Source organism: Eublepharis macularius, chromosome 6 (assembly GCF_028583425.1).
Source record: "Eublepharis macularius isolate TG4126 chromosome 6, MPM_Emac_v1.0, whole genome shotgun sequence".
NCBI lineage: Eukaryota > Metazoa > Chordata > Lepidosauria > Squamata > Eublepharidae > Eublepharis > Eublepharis macularius.
Window position 1 is genome coordinate 78,377,692 of NC_072795.1, and position 14,407 is coordinate 78,392,098.

At 42.2% G+C, this 14,407-nt stretch overlaps 1 protein-coding gene across 2 annotated transcripts in view; it reads right to left on the bottom strand.

The window, feature by feature from the left end:
• The window catches only part of AFAP1L2 (actin filament associated protein 1 like 2), a 124,990-nt gene that overhangs the window by 19,296 nt on the left and 91,287 nt on the right, over positions 1-14,407 (bottom strand). For both annotated transcript variants that reach the window (XM_054982928.1, XM_054982927.1), the window contains exons 5-7: positions 12,933-13,023; positions 1,559-1,764; positions 222-401 (exon numbers count right to left, since the gene is read on the bottom strand). In XM_054982928.1, coding sequence (XP_054838903.1) covers positions 222-401; positions 1,559-1,764; positions 12,933-13,023 — 477 coding nt within the window. The remainder of the gene's footprint in view (positions 1-221; positions 402-1,558; positions 1,765-12,932; positions 13,024-14,407) is intronic.

Below are 14,407 nucleotides of genomic sequence, written 5' to 3' on the forward strand. Positions count from 1 at the left end.
TCCTGAGCTTCTTGGTTCTCACCATGAATAGCCCATCTCTCTTGCTAACACCATAAGGACTAGAAATGTGCTTGTAAAATATGAAGAATTTCAGAACAATGGGAGACTGAATTCAGAGCCAGATACCAAATTCTGAGCTGGCCTGGTGTGATTGCAGTCACAAGAAATTCAGGCAGCCCTGAAGAGAGTTATAGAAGCCGTCACTGTGAGTGGCCACTCACCCTGAGCCATTGCTCTGCTTGGTCTTTGCTCTGCAAGCCTAACACAATGACATCTGCATTCATTGGGATGATCTTCAGTTTGTGCTCCTGCTTCCTCACATTTTTTTCTTTATGGATGACGCTGCAGCCCAACAAATTAACATCCAGCTGGGGGTTGTGGTCCTTGGATGTCTTGTAGCACTACGAGAAGAAACACAACAGCTTTATGGAGAGCAAGCAGAGGGATTTACTGGATATTCAAGCAGAGGATCCTCCAATAATGTTTTAGCTCTTTTTTAACAATACACTGCTGGTAGTTCTTTTTCATGCTTTTTGCAGGTTGCTTTAGTGTTGAGGTTTCCAGCTGCTGCACATGGCTTGTTTTAAGTTTTTTTTACAGTAACTCACTTCAAGAACCAGGTACTAGCTGAGCTCATGTTCCATACATCTCTAAAAGAACTGAATAACTATTACGTGAATCTGAAAGAGAGGTCTAGTGTGAAGGAGACAAACTCACTATTTAAGCCAAGTGTTATAGTTTTCATTCAAGGAAATGAATCACACTTTAAAATGCATCTCAATGGTCAATGGCACATCAATTATTATTTATGTTTTAAATAAAGTGTTCAGAATTTAGAGTCGGTGGTAACTAGCAAGAGGAAATTAAAACCCATGGTGGACAAGGAGACCATTAGCCAGTTTTCATATTCAATGCCCAGATATTTTATATAGATGACCAAATAGCATTTATTAGTACTGGTACTGAAAAAAGAATATTCCACAGTTTATAGCTTGATGAAAGAACTGCTGGGTGAAATTATTTGAACAGAGTGGGCCCATTCCAAACACTGTGAGTTCTTTCACAGGACCAAATACATATAGCACCAAGGGAAGAGCACGGAGTTTCACAATGTAGATAATTTGTGCAGCAATTGGTGGTGACTCTCTGATTAGGAGCTAACATCAGATATGAGAGAGTGGATGGATGTGTTCTTAGACACTGCAAATATGTACTCCCAGGCACAGACCTTTTCTATAAAGGCACAACACCCACGCATATTGTCATTAATTTAGACACACAGAGAGACAGAGGATACATCCAATGGGAACTGGGGACACTACCAATCTCAGTGGCACCTCCCAGTTACCTGTTTTGAAGGATACTGGTAGCTGCACAAGACCTGATTATCAGGGCACTATTCCTTTGCTCATATGCCAGGACTGTAGCGGATTTTTTGCAGCTGCTGTTACTTTGTCATGTTAACATCTAGAGTTTTGGGAAGTTTCGCTATTCCATCAAAGGATTTGGCTTTGAGAAAATACAGTATTTTACCTGTCTCACCCCGTCAAACACATACCAACAACCTGTTGTCTTTAATGACACACAGCTGCTTGGCCCACTGCCCCAGCCATTTCTTCCGCCATAGGAAAGCACAGATCCGGGCATCTTTCATGAGTTCAATGGAAGCTTCAGGGGAGGGCCACTGGTGTGGGGCTGACTTGCCCTTACTGCTCTCTTCCTCGTCGTAGGATTCATAGGAGCTGCTGACCACTTCTCCATCATCTGCAACCAAGGAGGGAAAACCCACTGATGGGGTGACAAAGTAGTTTTGCTCCCTCAGGCAAGCTGGAGAATGTTACAACAGCAAACAAGGTGAGGCCAGAAGACACAGATGGCTTGAAAGAGTGCAAATTTTAAACAGCATTGGTCCAAGAAAGGTTGAACATCTGTACTTATCTTGTGTTGCCCACACCATTTTCATCAGCATGCACAAGCCAGACACAGATCACAAACGATCATATTAAATGTTATGTTTTTATGTGCTTATTCAAATGTATGAAACTGATGTCCAAGATCACTTCTCTTGAGTTTGGCTAAGAGTTTAGCATGTAACAAAATTTGTGCAAATGTACATATAAGCAATTTTATATTCTGAATTCTTCCCAATAGCGCAGTACAACTAATGAATAAGAACCAGACTTAACTGTTACAAAGAAACTCTTGCAATAATATAATTATTAAATATTTATTTGTTTTGTGGGTGCAGAGGTATCATGACTGAAAGCAAAATGCATGGGATCTGTTAAGCTAATTGTTTTGTTTTCACATTTGGAAAGATAAAAACATAACAAGCAAATTAAAACTGAAAGCTAACAAAATAACAAAGCCAAATACAAGATCGCACCCATTTATTTTTGGACAACATATTACTGAAACAACTCATGCAGTTCAGGTATCATCCCATGTCTTGTCACTAAGGACCAAACGAGTTGTCATGGCGTCCTCACGGCAGCTACGAGGATGCTGCAGCCATTTTAAAATGCTGCAAGCCGCAGCATGGCAGTCTTGTTCCCCCTGCTCATTTCAAGTGCCAAAACAGCTGTGGGGGCAAGGGGATACAGCCATTTCGGCACTTGATAAGGTGCGGGTGGAGGGGGAAGAGCCTCAGCATTTTAAAATAAAAATGGTGGTTGCAACCCTGTGGCAGCCACGAAAATGCTGTCACTTCTAGTTGGCCCTAAATTGTCCTTGATCCATGTGTTACCTCTGGATTTGTGTGAAAGAACCTCACTGAAGCAGGGTAGACTTCTCCAGGGTGACCCTTACTTGTAGTTGAATAAAAGCATCCTAACATCCATAGTCATTGTTCTATTCCTCATGCAATGGTAAGAACCTTTATTTATGGTAAAATTTATAGTACACATTTCTTCTGAGAAATTGCTTTCACAATGAAGAAGGATGGGGTTATTTTTGACTTTCCGTAAACTCAGCTATTTAACAATTCCCACATTTTCTACTACTTTTTTCATATTACAACAAACAAGACCAGGGGATAAATTATTAGGAGATCCTTCCCCACAATCTGCTAGTACCGCACTGCTGAGCTCCAGAGCTAAATGAGTAACTCTGCTATTTAATACTATATATAATTGCCCTATAGTGCTAATTCACTTAGGATCATGACTATTATTTAATATGTTTATATTTTATATTCTTATTGTATTCTTATTGTTTCTTATTATATTCTTATTGTTTTATATTTGTATGTTTTATCTTTGCTGTACACTGCCCTGAGTCCTTCGGGAGATGGGCGGTATAAAAATTCAATTAAAGTAAAGTAAAGTAAAGTAAAGTAAAGTAAAGTAAAGTAGGTGAGCACAAAGCTGAATTTCTAGTTCCGTACCTGACCAGGACAATGTAGAATAAGTGGGGGGCACTATTTTTATTTTTCCCTCGCCATGGTAAATGAAGGAATTGGGGGAGAAAATATTGAGAATGAGGAATTCATCCCCCAGCCTTAACACCACCCACATCCCAGAGTACTATTAGCTATTAGCTATTAGGTCTCTATCCTGTTGCAGCATAATTCCTGGAAGCATTTAGGGTTAAAGGGGAAATTAATTAGGCTTAATTAACACCCCCACAACTGTTCAAGGTTCAAAGTGATCAGAGTTCTTAAAAGTTTACAGCATCCTTGAGAATTAGGAGAAAGGAATCATATATAATGTGTGTTTGTGGGGCGGGGGGGGGGTCATCTTTTACATTTACAAATTAAGTTTTTTTTCCTGTGTATTTGCAGTATTCCTAGAATATTCAGAAATCCCTACCTTGCCTGTGGGTGGCTCCATTTCAGTCACCTATTAATAGGGCACTGTGCCACCAAGTGAAGATTGATTTTTACAGAACACATCCAGTGTTTTTATGACATTTTAACAAAAAACAAACCCACACTACCAAGAGGAAAAGGTCCACAAAGCATGAACGCAAACACACACACATATATACATACACGCACAGAAATTAATAGCAAGGCAAACCGAAGACAAACATGACAGAAGTACTACTGCAGACTCAGCCCAAATGACAGAAACATTCATTTGTGATGCATCTGCTTTACATGCCTCCAAGTTGTCTGCATGCTGCAGCCAAAGAGCCTGGTCCTAGCATTCAGCTTGAGCAATTACAGTATAAACTATATGGCTTGCAACATGGAAGGACCTTCACCTTACTCTTGGTATACTAACCCCCCACCTCCACCCAGTGGGAGAGTGCTGGGCCAAATCCACACTCACCTTTTTCCCGCTTTTTAAACGGAAAACTTCTGTGTGTTTCCCATCCGCAACTTTCACCTCTCCGTTCACATTCAGGCCTTAAATGCGGTTTTCTTGTGCTATCCGCCGTTCACATTCCCTTTGGAAAAGCCGTTTCGGGGGGCAGATCTGTTTCTCCCCGCCCCCTTTTTTAAAAATTTTTTGTGTGTGCAGTTTTCCGTTATTTCGATGCTTCCATATAAAGAAAATCATTACACCTATTAGCAAACACGTTTCGGTGGGCAGATCAGCTTCCCTCCTTTTTGGAAAAAATTTTTAGGGGTAGTTTTCCGTTATTTCGATTTTACCATATACAGAAAAAGAGGAAATTTTGAGAAAAACTTTTCTGAGGCATAGCATTACATCGTGAACTCTAGTAGTCATTCTCACTCCAAAAATTTATAAGAAAAAAAAGGAATACTGCAAGCAAATTATTACCTGTCAGTCTTCAACCCATCATAAACTGTCAAGGGAGTGAGTTCGTGCGGAGAAAGTGAGAAGCCGCTATATGTGTCATTGTAATCTTTATTCTGATAGAACATCACGGTGGAATTTCGATATGACATAAAAATTGGGGAAAACATTTTTTTTTAAATAATTGAGGGTGCGAAAACCAGCAACAAGGATTGTTTTGGTTGTTGTGGGTTTTCCGGGCTGTATTGCCATGGTCTTGGCATTGTAGTTCCTGACTTTTCGCCAGCAGCTGTGGCTGGCATCTTCAGAGGTGTAGCACCAAAAGACAGAGATCTCTCAGTGTCACAGTGTGGAAAAGATGTTGGCAGGTCATTTATATCTACTCAGGAGGGGTGGGGTTGAGCTGAGTCATCCTGTAAGAGTTTCCCAGGGTGTGGAATGCTAATGGAGGGAGGCTTCACTGTATCCTGAGGAGGTTCTTTCGCATATGGATTGGTGCTTGATGTGCTAATCTCTGCAGGGCTATTGTCGGGTGTAGAGTGTTTTGTTAGCCTGGTGTTTTTCAGAACTGGAAACATTTTGAAAAAACAGCTCTAGAATCAGCACCCCACAAACCTAGTGTATGGTTCCGGTTTGTGGATGATACATTTATCATTTGGAGCCATGGGGAGGAAGAATTGATGGGGTTTTTGAATCATCTCAACAACATTCACCTGAACATACAATTCACAATGGAGAAAGAAATCGAGGGAAAACTCCCATTCCTGGATACCTTGGTCATCCGCAAAGCAAACTTTCAGTTAGGTCACAAGGTCTACAGGAAACCAACTCACACTGATTAGTACTTACACAAAAACTCCAATCACCACCCCCGACATAATGAAAACATTAGTGGATCGTGCAAGACGGATATGTGAGCCGCACTTTCTCAATGAGGAAATTAATCATCTAAACCACGCACTTCAGGCAAATGGCTACTCCAGAAATGAAATCCAAAGAGCAATCAAACCCAGGATGAATCAAACAACCAAGGAAAAACAGTCTCCTACAGGAAAAGTGTTTTTGCCATATATCAAAGGAATTACTGATCAGATGGGAAAGCTTATGAAAAAGCATAACCTTCAAGCAGTATTCAGACCCACCCGAAAAGTACAACAGATGCTACGATCAGCAAAAGACAGTAGAGACCCCCTCACCTCTGCAGGAGTATACCGTATACCCTGCAGCTGTGGACAAGTTTACATCGGGACCACAAAGCGTAGCATCCAGACAAGAATAAAAGAACATGAAAGACACTGCAGACCTGGACAGCCTGAAAAATCAGCAGTGGCTGAACATAGCCTAACTCAAACAGGGCGCAGTATCTTATTCCAGGACACCAAAATACTGGACAACACTTCCAACTACTTTGTCAGACTGCACAGGGAAGCCATTGAAATTCACAAGCATAAGCAAAACTTCAACAGGAAAGAAGAAACCTTAAGAATGAACAGAGCATAGTTTCCAGTTCTGAAAAACACCAGGCTAACAAAACACTCTATACTCGACAATAGCCCTGCAGAGAAGATTAGCACATCAAGCACCAATCCATATGCAAAAGAACCTCCTCAGGATACAGTGAAGCCTCCCGCCATTAGCATTCCACACCCTGGGAAACTCTTACAGGATGACTCAGCTCAACCCCACCCCACCTGAGTAGATATAAATGACCTGCCAACATCTTTTCCACACTGTGACACTGAGTGATCTCTGTCTTTTGGTGCTACACCTCTGAAGATGCCAGCCACAGCTGCTGGCGAAACGTCAGGAACTACAATGCCAAGACCATGGCAATACAGCCCGGAAAACCCACAACAACCATCGTTCTCCGGCCGTGAAAGCCTTCGACAATACAAGGATTGTTTTATCAAAACACATTAACCCGTGAACTAATTACGAATTCGGAAGCGTCCGATTTATTATTGGAGCGGAATTAAGCAGCGGATGGGAAATCGGCATTCATGGACTGCAGAGCACTTGGGAGGAGACTTAGCCAATAGGAATGCTGGGAAAGGCCAGAGATACAGACGTGGGGGTGGTTTAAAGGCGTTCACGTCCCCCATGAAAATCGCACAAGAAATCTGTAAAAGGAAAACCAAGAGGAATGCGGGAGAGAATCGGAACTTTAAAAAGGTGGTGTGAACAGCGCTCAGAAATGCACAAAAAAGGTAGGAAAAATGTGGGGGAAAAGCTGTAGTGTGGATTCGACCCTGGTGTTGCAATATGAACAACTGTATGACGCCAGCGGCTCAATCCAGGGGCAGTAAAACAGCCATGACAGAGAAAGCAGATTTGTTCTCCCTCTGCCTCAGTGCTGGCTGGGTTCTGTATACCTTGTGAAGTGAGCTGCTGTCCACTGCAGTACACAAGCTATGGCCACTAAGCCATGTTTCAGGTTCTTTCATACAACAGTGATGCTGTATTGGCATAACATGAAAGGCCCCATGGCAAAATTCTGAACACGAACATTGAAGTCAGATAATCAGAGGGTGGATGTATAGTTCAGCTCTCTCTGTAAAGTAAACTTAATCATTTGCTTCTTGGCAACTGTCATGCCCCAAGTTCATAACATTCTCATGCAACAAATACCCTTAAAATGTCCAAGTTTGTCAACTGAGAATGACCTGAAACTTGAAAGGAAAAACTGCAAACCTACATGGTGCAATAATAGTACCGTTCATGTTTGTTAATTTTGGGAACTATCTGCTTGCTTCATCTCTAGTAACAGACCTGAGCTCATACAGCTTCTTATCCAAACTGCTGTTTTGAATAAGACGATCAAAGACTTTCATTCTGCAGACACACCCTGCTTAGTCTTTTGCTTTGAAAACATTCCTGAGATGCTATCAAATCAAATGTTTTCTATAGGTTTTAGATACCCAGCTGGAAAAGCAAAAACCTGCAGAGGGAGTACAAGCTGTTATCTGCCAAAAGCTACACATGAGTCAGTGTCTGTTCCCTGAGTGTCAAATAACAAAGATGATAACTGCTAAACCATGAATCAACCAAGGGAACACTGATCTTAAGCAACCATTCTGCTGCTCTTCTCCTACCGGATAAACTGGGAGGTCTTCCCCATTGTAGCATCCTGGTAATGGGGAGAGGGTGGAGAATCAAGAAATAAGGGAAGAGGAGGGGGATAGTTGAATGGGCAGCACGAAGTAGTCTGGTGATTGCACACACCAGTGATATGCACTAATCAACGAAATGCATGCAGAACGTTTCAAGCCCAAACAAGCACAGTGGGAGACTCCAGGTTTACTAACAAAGGCTGTTGCTTCCCTTCCCTTACAAAGTATTAAGATCTCATTTTAATCTATTTACAAAACATGGGAAGTCCTTTTTTTTTGGTTAATGAATCAACAGGTTGTTAACTTCATGGAGAATGTTAGCAGATGAAGCATTTTAAAACTGTACCAGTAATACACAGCAGTAATATTATGGATCCACAAGAAGCTTGCAGAGATTGTTTAGTTGTATATGAAGCTACGGCTATTGCATTCATTTTGTAATGTGCTCCTGGCACATTAGCCTCAGTCCTGCTAAACTTAGTTTTGACTAACAATGCAGACTTTTGTATATTTACTCAGAAGTCCCACTTTATTCACAGGAGTTTGCTCCCATGTAAGTATATTAACTTTGCAGCCTAAGTCCCATTAAAAGGAAATTGGTCCTAACCTTAGATGGACTGGGTTCATTTTACCTTCCTCTTTAGATACAGAATTTAGTCTGTGGTGTTTTGGGGTTCAGTGATCTCCGGTTTAAGGCAGAGGACCTAACTGCTTTGCTACTGTGCTGTCCTGACTGCTTCATAAAAACAGGCAAAAGAAAAGGAGGCCATGTAAGAGAAAGAGTATACCCTAGACCTGTAGGATGCTAGTAAAATAAAGTATATAAAGCTTCAAAAAAAAACCAGATTATTATTTTTTAAAAGGTTTGGGTGGAGGCAGTGATACCACTATGCATCTTCCAGATTGATGATCTGTGAGGCTTTGGGATCCCTGTAGCAAGTAAAAGCATATTCCTGGTAATACCTGATGAGATTCATAGCAGCACCTCTTGTTTGGGTTTTCTAGAATTCTTCCAGCATCTTGTATTGGTTTTGCAATGCCTCAGTTATGGTCAAAATTAATGTTCCTCGTTACTTTCCTAATTTTATAGCTTACTGCTTCTTGCTTAACATGAATGATTGTCCATATAATATTCTGCTCTAATACTCACTAGAGAAGATTCCAGTGGAAAGATTTTGGATTAAGCCTTCCACAGGGGGTTCCACCAGTAAGACTGGCTAGTGACACCCACATCTTTTTCATACTTGGCTAAGAAATCGCAAAAAGACCACATAACAAAATTCAAATTCTCTATCACGTCTCCACCATTTACTGAATATGTGTTTAGGATGAGAAAATTATTACTGGAGATGGGGGTGTTAACTGTTGCTATATGCACGGATTGTTTCAACAGAATTCCAGGCTTTGCTCATAAGACAGAAGACTGAAAAGCAATGCATGAGTGATAGTTTATGAAAGCATGCCATACCCATGGTTATTGTGGCATATATTACTCCCTCGGTAACCTGCAACCCTGGCCTGGATCCAGTAGGTACAAGCCTACCGTAAAGACCTGCATAATCACACATGGAGAACAGAAAGAGAAAGAAACAGACCTGCAGATGAACCACAAAGCAGCTTCGCTGATTATTAAACCACGAATGACACTCTTGCAGCAGAGTGTAACTTACAGCAAAATATACAAGTATGATAAAAAAAAATTCAATCAAGTCAAATGTCTGAGCAGCCTCTGTGACCAAGTTATGATAAACATCATCTGAAGGCGGTGATTGAGTCTGAGTAACTATTCTTCAATATTCAGGTACTATTGTACCACTCAGTCCATGTTTCTTATGACACCATTCAGTTCTGCCCTTATAGAGCAGGACTGAAGAGTCTATGACAGAATATTCATTTATGTCACAGTGAAGAACCGAAAAGGAATACTGGGTGATTACAGATGCCATCAACATTCCTATTATTTTGTATAAACTTTGCCATATTAACCTTCAAAGCAAAAGAAGCATTATATAAACACACCCATTCCCCCTCACCCCACAAATTATCTCTCTTCAACCACTACAGAGTCATCAAGTAGTAGAAGTAGGGTTGCCAACCTCCAGGTGGGGCCTGAAGATCTCCCAAAGTTACAAGTGGAAGCAGGTCACAGACTCAGCCAAGAGAAGTAAAGGTTCTCCCTGTCTCTGTCGTCTTTTCTTCCCCCTCTCTACATCAGAGACAAAACATTGGAGGCACCTGGTTTACTCAGATAAATGCAGTTGTCAGGGGTCTTGGGAACTTTACTTTCCAGAGCACACCAGACACTTCACATGTGATGTGTCTAAGGGAGAAATGGGGAAAATTAAAGAAGAAAAATGGAGGAAGACAACAACTTTTCTTCTCTTGGCTTGCCCACTCCCTGCCACTTACCACCACATGATTCTGAAGCAGATGAGATCTGGTCACACAGAGCACCATGCCATAATGGCATAAACATTTAATTTAATTTAATTTAATTTATTATATTTATATTCCGTCCTCCCTGCTTTCGCAGGCTCAGGGCGGATAACAAATACAAACATGTTTAAAAACATTTAAAAACATTTAAAAACATTTAAAAACATTTAAAAACATGACAATAGGTTCTGGGTGCAGATTCTGCTAAGCATGCAGCCTTATTCTCTCCATGTTTTTTTTGCAAGTGAGACCCACCAATTTCAGTATATATAGGATCGCAGCCTCAAAATTTCATTCCATATCTTCATTTTTCAATTGTATTGGATGTCCATCTGAACAATGGGATGATGGATGATATCTCTTTGTTAGACTCCGCTGAAGGGGCATTGGAACCTGGGTGGAGGAGGGAGCTTGCTCTCCAGAAGAGCCTTCTTGTCCAGGCCAGCCATTGGGTGCACTTCAGAAATAGAGGGGGGGGGGGTTGCAGCACCCTTGCCCCCTCTATCCCTTCCAAGTAGCCTGTTGCTCTTGTACCTCCCAGAAGGCTACCTGGCTCTTTCCTTCCTAGCGACTCTGGACAGCCTGCCTTTTTAAAGGCCATCCTGGATAGATGCTAGCCCCTCCCCCTTGCTCTATCCTACCCCGGGCTTGGTCCCTCCTCTCTGGGGCCATCTGACAGGGCTAAAGGCCCATCCAGGAGCTTCCAGGGGCCCTTCCTGCTCCCTTCCCAGCCTTCTAGGGTTTCCCTGTAGGGCGGGGCTGGTTGGCCCTCCCCATGCCATGCAGCTGGGCCACCATGCCTGTGTGCTCCCCAAAAGCCCTGTCCTGGCTGACCACAATGGCACCATGCCCAGGAATGTCCTACATGACTGGCTGCACTTGTTGCTGCTGGGGGGGGGGGCGTCCCAGCTGGATGCAGTGTGACATCGGCACTCGGGACTCTGCCCATTGGCCGGCTCTCCCACTTCTAGCTCTTGCTGCGGCTGCAGCCTGGTGGCCCCCACCCCAGGCGATGATGCCATGGCTGCTGCTTGTTACCCCATGGCTGGTGAAGGCAAGTCCAGGCTGGGGAGAGCCTGCAACCCAGGATATCCTTACAACATTTTATCATGCAATACAGGGATAAAAAATAAGCTGATTTAGTACATCCACTGAAATACACTTTAATGCAGAAAGTAAAATAAATCCTAATTTGGGAGGGGGAAGTCATAGACATGCCCTGCTAAATATTTACAGGAGTGTCTGTGATCAGCTGGCCAAACAGCAAGACTGTGATTGGGGGAAATGGGCGAATAGTTAGGACATTAGGCTACAATGTATCAAATGTATCTTTTTTATCTCAGTGATGTTTTGGTTCAACAGTAATTCACTATGAGTTTTCTACATGTTTCTGCATGCTGTACCTCTTAACTGAGCAGTTATATATTTTTCCAAGTCTGTGGCAAAACCAAAAATAATATATTATCATCTCCCTGGCAAACACCCACACATCCAGCAGTCAAATCCTAAGCAGAGTTATGTCCTTCTAAGCCCACTGGTTTCAATAAATGGAGAAGGGTGTAACTCTGATGAGGACTGTGCTATAAGGAGCCGCCTGGTCTGTTCCATAGCATGCCATAGACTGCCTTGCTCAGCAGGCAAGCCCATGTCAGGATACAGTTTAGATTACTAGCAGGCGGCTAAAGTGGAACTACAGGCAGTGTGTGTGTGTGTGGGGGGCACACATGTGCTCCATGCTTTCCTACAGGGGATGTCATAGCAGCTGGGCCTGATTCACACATGTCTCTGGAAAGATAAAATTATCTACACTGAGAGTTTTTCATCATGGGGAAGAGACGTTTATATGAAACAGCCTCTTACAAAACACTCAGAAGATAAGAATGTAAAGAGACTCTTTTGGATCAGATCAGTGCTCTATCTCGTCCAGCATACTGTTTCACACATCAGCCAACCAGTTATCCTGGAAGTTACCGTTAAGCAAAAACACAACTTTTCAAGCATTTTTGTTCAAACTTCTGGAGGTGTTCACATCAGGGCTATTTTACACAAATGCCTCATATTTTATAACGAGCCACCAGAACGCTCACATACAGGGTGTGCCACCTCAAAAAACAAATCAGTGTGTGGAGTTCCCTTCAAATATGCAGCATGTTAGTATGTAAGTGAAGGTACTGAACAGGAGGGGAAGTAAGTATTGCACGGGCTATAAAGGAGGGAAGGGAGAGGAGGAATCTAATGCACTTCCTCCTCCGCACAGGATCATAAATTGCAAAGCAAGGCCAAAGGCTCCCTTACAGGCATGTCAAAGCAATCTTTGAAAGGTGACACAAAAGAGATGGCAGTAAAGATATACAGGTCTGGCAACAGAGTCACCATACCTCTCCCTTTTTAAAGTATAGATTCTATAGTAACGGTGTTCACATAAAAAAAGATTTAACTGCTCACGTTGGGTCATGTTTGACTTCGTTGGAACTTTGCATCTAGCAATTACCATTGATAAAACTGATACAATCCAGATTCTTCCACTTTTAACTGAGAATACAACAAACACAATTGTGCATTTGAGGGGGTTTGTTTCTGTATATAAAACCACCTTTTCAGAGACATCTGTTTGTCCAAGTAATTAAATTCTGGGTAACATGCAAGCAAGCAACAGTGTAAATGACAACATAGTCAGTACCATTCACAGCGATGCCACAGGGCTCTGCTTCTTCATAGTACCCTTCTGGAGAGTCAGGCTTGGTGCCTGGATGCTGCCTTGTTTCTGGGATCTGCGGAGTGAAGAAATAAAAACAAGGATATCTGTAGACAAAGAGCTACGGAGAAATTTTGAAATTGAACTATATTATAGATTTTCCCTCCTACTTTAAACAAAGATTTTCTTTTAAGGGCAAGATATAAATATTATATCCTTTTATCACAATTTAACCTGAAGACAGTTAAAGCATAGCCCAGATACAATGCAATAGAATACCCTTAACTGTACATGATTTCTGAACCCATGGAGCTTCCTGAAGGCTAATCTTCCTAGATATGACTCCCCCTGTGGACGCGTCTCCTTTTGAAAACAACACAGCCCCTTTAAGCAGATCATAGATCTACTTACAGAAAATTAGCTCTGGAAGCTTTTTTTCTGGCTGGCTTGATGTAAAACAAGTATAAATAAAGCTGTCGAAACTTTTACTGATGTGCAGATGTGGTGATGGGACATTGCTAGATTTATGCATGTTAAAGGCACAGAAGCCTTGCCATAAAACAAGATTGGTAACAATCGGTAACATTTACATAGCCTCCACTATTTCAAGCTGAAAACAGATTTGCCTGCCTTCTTATATTCTCATCACTGTGTGACACACACCATCCTTGACACTGAGGAAGATTCTGATTTGTGAGCAGTATTGATCTTCTCTAAAATAGGCTGTCTTGCAATGACTTCTTCAAAGAGATGTCAGTAGACTGATCACCATGGTTTCTTACAGTTCAAGTTACAGGATGTTTAATCTCCCATGAGATCTGGTTGTGCTTATTATAGAAAAACATTCCCTAAACATTTCCTTTCTCCAAGCCATCATTGTGGTACACTGGTTAGTGTGCTGCACCTAGACTGGAGGGATCCAGGTTCAAAAGCCTTGCTCACTTCAATGTGGAATCTAAGGCCAGTTGCCAGTGCTCATTCTACACTGCAGCACAGAGTGCTGGGGAAGATTAAAAGGAGGGGCAAGGGACCCCCTACACATGATGCTCGTAGCAGCTCAGAGGAAATGTGGCATACAAATACAGATACAGTGATGTGGAGATGGTAGGGAGGGAGAGAGTGCACTCCAGATTTATGCATGCATAAGACACTGTGTGTTGTGTCTTACTGCACTGCAGCTGTAGTGCAGAGCCTGAAAAAAAAACCCTCCTGTGACTCAGCAGATTCTCAGGGTGAACTAGCAATGTGTGTGACACAAGTTGAGTCATGGATCCGCGAATGATGTCACATATAACATCAGAAAACAAATGTTCTAAAGTGATGCAGTGCCATACTCACCCCACGAGTGTGACTCATGTCACATGAGTGCAGCATGGGAGGGAGGAGCTTTGGCCTTCCCTTCTGTGCCATTTTTCTGAGCCAAAACGGCTCAAGAGGGCCTGTTTCACCCACATGCTGCA